This window comes from Gavialis gangeticus, unplaced genomic scaffold (genome assembly GCF_001723915.1).
Source record: "Gavialis gangeticus isolate Ggan-Ray unplaced genomic scaffold, GavGan_comp1, whole genome shotgun sequence".
NCBI classification, from domain to species: domain Eukaryota; kingdom Metazoa; phylum Chordata; order Crocodylia; family Gavialidae; genus Gavialis; species Gavialis gangeticus.
In genome coordinates, this window is record NW_017728993.1 from 64,038,445 (window position 1) to 64,044,869 (window position 6,425).

Consider the following 6,425-nt stretch of genomic DNA (forward strand, 5'->3'; position numbering starts at 1 on the left):
GGGGGGGGGGGGGAGAGAAGAGTGCCCCTTTGGGACTGACCAGCATCCCATAGAGTCCCCCTGCCCACTCCACAACAATGGGGGGAAAGCAGGGGGAAGAGTCCCCCTCTGGGGCCAGGCAGCCTCACAGAGCTCCCCTCCCCACCCCATGGTGACAGCAGGGGGGGAAGAGCGAGAAGAGCCCCGCTAACATCGAACAGGGCCCACCTCCTGGCCCCGCAGTGATGCAGGAGAGGGAGGAGGAGGAGGAGGAGGAAGAGTCCCCCTATGGGGTCAGGTGGCCTCACAGAGCCCCCCTCCCTCCCACAGCAAGGTGGGGAGGAGAAGGGAGAAGAGCCCACCCACCCCCAGCACCGACCAGGGCCCCCCTCCTGGTGGCAGTGGTGGCTGCGTGCCACCCGGCCAGCCAGCAGGGGCAAGGGGGTTTCGCACACAGCGGCCTGCCATCACCTCACACCACTGCTGAAGTTTGTCTGCAGAGCCAGACCTGTGGACAGGTTGAGGCTCATGTGCAGCTGCCACCTCCATGTGGGCATGGCACCACAGGCAAGCAACAGCAGTGGTGGCTGCCATGTGCGAGACTCCCCCGAGAAAAATGAAAACATTGAAAGATCAGACTCTCTCCTAAGTTCTAAGTGAAACTTTATTACCTTGACCACACCCAAAAATTTCAGGGCTTCTTGTGGTTCTGAGAGTAGGCCTGGTATAACAGGAGGGCAAAAAATGGATAAATTCCGTTTTTGTACAGCAAATTCTTAAGCTGATCCAAGACTATCATAGTCCAAAAACAGTTCAATGGATAATAGATTCTACCTCTGGTACACTAATGCTCCTTTCTGGTATAATTAAAGAGTGAATTTTCCTTTTTATAATGAAAAGGAAAATTATTTCCCTTGCTCAGATTTCTGGTATTCACAAAGCCAGACCAAGACTTCCTTGTTCAAATAGTTTTTTTTAGCAGGGGGCTCTAGCTAGATATTATTTCTGAGAAAACATGTTTTAGGAGAGACCCACGTATACCAGTTACTGTGACTAAAACTGAGGAGTTCCTTTGTAGTGAACTATAAAACAGGATTCTGGACAGTCCTGTTGGTACAATCTTCTGCAAGACTGTAACTGGATACAAAGCCACAATTTTGTCAACTATGTCACTGTCTTCCCAGTACTAGAAAAGGAAGGACAAAATTTACAGGAGGACTGAGTTGGGTGGCAATACCCAAAATATTTGAAGTGGAATGAATCAGATTCAAAAGCTTTGTCCTAAACAAATAGGAGGCTTTAAGCAACAGAGGCAGATTTGTCTGATGCTGAGAATCAGAAACCTGAAATCTTAGATTCTGATGCCATAACTTTCCACAGAAGGCATTTTCAGCACTTTTTCTACCCAGGATGGGATTTGTATATCCAAACCCTGCACTAACACATGGAACTACAAAGGCAACTCATCTGATCTTCATATGGGGCTCTACTTTGAATACTTCTAGCACTGAGAAAGACTGCTGGGGGAGGAAGTCTCTAGCTTCCCTTCAACCTTGAGTAGAGTCCCCTGCTGTACAACACTGCTGCTAAACTGAAAAGAGGAAGTAAGTTTGAAAAGAAATGCCAGCCTGGGAAGACTGCTCATGAATAAACTAGCCTGAAACACAGTGTTTCAAGCATATCTAATCATGACAGCAAGGGAAGTGGGGACATTTTAAATGTTTCTATCAATAGTATCACCACCCCAGCTACACCAATGGTAGTCCTGTTAGAAATGTTAGCACAGACCAGGCTCGCAGCCAGAGCCAATATTTACCCAACTACTCAGAGAAACTGATTTGGGATTCAAGTGTCTCCAGCTACACTAGCCTTGTCTATAATAATTCTACAATACTCGCATCAGCTGGATGTTTTTAGACTTTTTTTTATTACTAACAATGCATAATACCATTCTAATATACCAATGGCACTAAGCGTTTGAATCCTAAATCCAGAGCGTTTCCCCAGCTGGAAGCATCTTGATTTTAAAAAGTTGTTTTTTTATTTTAAACATCTAAAGAATGCTAACAAGTCCTGATCATAGAAGCTTTTGCAAATAAACAGACTACTCATTTCACCAACATATACACAGGAAAAACAAAAAGGTGAAGGATTTCAACAATCTGGCCATAATTAAAATACAACAAATTGCAAGTTAATACAACAGATCCTTAACTTCTGTTTAAAACAAAAACAAAGAAAAAAAGTACCTTTAGCTGAGGTTTCTCATCTTTTGCAGAAGAATCCTCAGATTGCTGATGAACCACAACGAAGTCTTCATTACTTAATGTAGACGCAGACTCAGATGATCTATTAATTTTGTCAAATGCAGATTTAGCTTCCATTTCAGATCTATAAACTCTTCCTGCTGCATCAACCTAAAAATCTGCAAAAATACCAACAAATCAGCAAGCAGCCATTTTTAGCGGTTAGAAAACGCACCAAAAAAAACAAAAAACAAAAAACACTTTCCATTAGGGAGAAAATGTAATAACCACTTCCAAAGATGTGTGTGACAAGTGTAATGATCTGGAGAATCCACATACAACTTATCAATTCTGGTTGATTCTTTAATACCTCCATATGAATGGGTATTTAACTGTGCTGACCAGGTCCTTTGCAGCTACAGTGGAAAGTCATTAAAATACTTTATTCTAACCAGACGAAAGGTCTGCGAAGGTGGTTAGCTGAAGCCCAGGAGAACAACTTCACTCTTCTCTGGGGAGCTGGAGGTTAGAATGTAAGTTATCAAGTAAAGAAAGAACTGCTTTGGTAAGGTGATAACCATAGATCCTGGTTTTCTCCAATTAAAAGTCCAAAATGCTGATTAAAAAAAAATCCAAAATCCACTTTTCCCATGATTAAAATGCAATGCCACTATATATGTAGGTATCAGCTGAATACAATGTTTTATTGATTTATTTACAATTTTTAACTAATTCAGAAGCCTACCAGTGTCTCAATGAAATACATTTTAAATACCCACTTACACTGTGTAGATGGAAAGGAAAAGTCATACTTAGATGTTATGCAGAAAAATTCCACAAGATCTAGACCAGGGGTGGGCAAAATGGTGGATCTGGTTGGCAGCTGGACTCCATTTCCCAGCAGCTCCTGAACCATGGAGACCAGCCAGGAGCTGTGCGGGCAGAGCACACATCTGGGTGGGGACTTGCTCCAGGGCCAGGGCCAGGACCTTGTAGCAGTGACAGTGCCGAGGGCAGAGCCGTGATCCACTCCCCGTACCTTCCTACCCACAGAACCCATGTTTGTCACAGGGGCATGCAGGCAGCAGACAGGCTCTGCCCTGGCTCCAGCCCTATGCTGTCACTGCTGCAAGATCCCAGCCCCAAGCAGCTCCCTGCTCAGCTGTGCACCCTGCCCACACAGCTCCTGGCTGGTCTCCATGGGGACTGGCTGGGAACGGCACAGGCAAGGGCTGCTGGGAAATGAAGTTCACCCATTCTGGTCTGGGGGCAGACCTTGCTCAGCCCCTAATCTAGACACACCCTGACTGCAAGAACATTTTCCAAGTCATCCTCTTCAGGCTTTACTGGAAAGCCTCATGTCTTTTCAAGATGACCTTGAAAAGAGCCTTGATATATTGCCATATGGCAAAAATTCACAGCAGGATTCTGTAACTGTATCCATATCCTAGCATTATACAAAATTTCTCCCACATTCTTTCACATAGAGGATCAAAATTCAAAAGCAAACTTGGCAAGTTCATCTGACAAAACTGAACAGTTTATCAAGTACCTTTTAACAACCAGTACATGCAGCAAAGATAAAAGACAATACTTCTCCCCAGTGCTAGGAAAAAGAAAGATGGAATTCAGGTACGGAAGTATTGACAACACAAATATGCTATTCAATTACTGCTTATTTAATTGCAAAAAACCCTCCATGAAACTGTTGGAGAACAGAAATGATTCTTATGTAGTTATAGTTTCAATCTTAGTATGTAATTCGGTTTCCCCTCACTACTTTGGTTCTAAATTTAAGTTGTTCCCCGACTAAAAAGCTCAAAAAGTGATTTGACCCATCTCATTTCCTTAACCCACTCCTAGTCAGATGCTAATCTGACAGCAACAGCTTTACATAAGTATTGGACTGATTCACCAATCATCCAAATTCGTTTGACCCAGCCTCCAGAATGTATATGGATTAGAGTCCTAGAATTCACAGGATCACCAAAATTTACACCACCTTGAAAAATTAAAACTTATTTATTCCATGCTATAAATATTTGGATTTTGATACCAGCACTTATCAAACAGAATGTTAAAAATACAGTAAAACCTCTAAGTGATCTACAGAGTTTAAAGATACCTTTAGGAGTCAGTTGACTATTTTTGGAGGGTGGGGGTACATTCTATTCATGTATTGTACTTTGACAGACAGACAGACAGACAGACAGACAGACAGACAGACAGACAGACAGACAGACAGACATTTTCTTTCTAGCCTTTCCACTTAGCTCTAAACAATAGAAGATTGTGATTGTTCTCTCTTCTGTGGCTATAGTTTCAGTCTTAGTAGGTAGCTCAGTTTCCCTCACTACCTGGGAACAGACTTTAAGTTCTTCCCTGCCTAAAAAGGTCAAAGACCTATGCTTGGTTACTTACAACTGGTTATTAACATGCCACAATATAAGAACCTGAATAAAACAGCAAGTGGCGTTTAACTCTTGAAATACAAAGTGGAGATAACCATGCAGCAAGGAAAATTTCAATGGAGCAGAAACTAGTGTAAATCTTGTAAACAAAATGTCACATGTACAAGCTCAGCACATTATAATGTACAAGGGTTGTTGGTTGTAGCTGTGTTGGTCTACAACATGGCTACAACCAACAACCCTGCAACATGGAAGATAGGGAATTTTGCCATTTGAAATGGAAACTTCACAACATGAAGAAAAAAAGAACAACTGTTGAGTTGGTCTAATAAAAGATATAGCATCTACCCAAAGAGCCTTGCCTGCCATATAATGTACAATACATTCACTATACTATTAATGTGCTCTAGTGAAGACCTTGTTTAACAGTAACAATTATGGGGAAGCATCTGTCCAGTAAAGAGTCTTAGCTCCTGGAGTTCAGGAGGAAGGAGGTTTTCTGCTTCTGGGTAAAGAAAGATGACTGTAGCCAGCAATTAAACTCAAAGTCTAAGGAAGTCTAGTCATCCTGTAGCCTTATTTTTAGGGTCTTCCTTTCCTAGGAGGAACTCTAAATTGTAATTATAATGATATAAACTGATTATTGAAAAATTGGCAGACAACAGTAAAACAAAAGCAGTTATGCTCAGCAGAGTCATATTCAATTTAATCTGCTGCTACTATGAAAATTACTGATGGAAGCAGAAGCACTGGAACTCTGACTGCAGACTCCAACAAGTCATTTCTTATATTTTGGAAAACTCTGTTCAGTCATAAGGACTGATGATGATGTACTTGAGTTTAAAATCATTACAAGATAATGGCTTGGACATTCACTCTTCCTTCCACATGAGCGCTTACTTTTTCATGACTATTATAAATAAGTGATGCTTCTTCACATATGACAATGGCAAAACCTAACCAAAAAAAAGAAAGTCCTATTTAGTAAAAAAACTCCATTGTATTCAAAGAACACATACAGTCCCCTTTGAAAAACCAAAAAGTAACAATTTCTTGATGGAACTCTACCAAATAAGTCATTTTCTGTTTATTCATTCATTCATTCATTCATTCTACTTTTAAAATGTATATGCCAGCCTATTGAAAAGCAGCCCAAGGCAGCTTTGGAGTCCTTTAGAGTAGAAAACAGGGTAGATTTGCATTTTACAGATTAACCAAAGAAGAGAAGGACCACAAAAAACTTGTGTTATAATTTATAAGTTGCAAAAGGATTAAGTATTTTGAATCTCAAAAATTAAACTACACATTTCATCAATTTTTAAAATAAAAGGCTATGCAAAAAAGTCTGTCGAAAGAATGGCTTAAGAATTATGCTGACACTACAAGGGGCTAGAATGATCTTGTGAAGAGACACTGGAATGGATACAGGAGATATACATTCAATTGGTGGCTTTTTCTCCACACACATGCATACAAACATGCCTTTTTTGGAGTACAGACTCCCTTAGCTAATTTTGTGCAAATCTCTTTGTGCCAATTTCTTGTTGAATCTGGTTTCCAATTATCTAATCCTCTATGTTTTCTACTTGGAGTGCAAGGTTCTTTTAGGTGCAGAGACTGTTGTAGCCCGCATAGAAACGTACAAGACAACAAGGCCCTAATTTTGATTGGAGCCCTCAGACACTATAGTAATGGAAACTAAAAATTGTTCATGTTTACTGCTATTAGGCAGAAAGCTTCATTAAAATGAAATTAACTTTGTTGATGTTTACTAGAAATAGAAATTATT

At 40.8% G+C, this 6,425-nt stretch overlaps 1 protein-coding gene across 3 annotated transcripts in view; it reads right to left on the minus strand.

Annotated features, from left to right (window-relative positions):
* The window catches only part of RABGAP1L (RAB GTPase activating protein 1 like), a 559,138-nt gene extending 556,737 nt beyond the window's left edge, over positions 1-2,401 (minus strand). For all 3 annotated transcript variants that reach the window (XM_019501851.1, XM_019501852.1, XM_019501853.1), the window contains exon 1: positions 2,229-2,401. In XM_019501851.1, coding sequence (XP_019357396.1) covers positions 2,229-2,363 — 135 coding nt within the window. In that variant the 5' untranslated portion in view covers positions 2,364-2,401. The remainder of the gene's footprint in view (positions 1-2,228) is intronic.
* Positions 2,402-6,425: the final 4,024 nt, after the last annotated feature.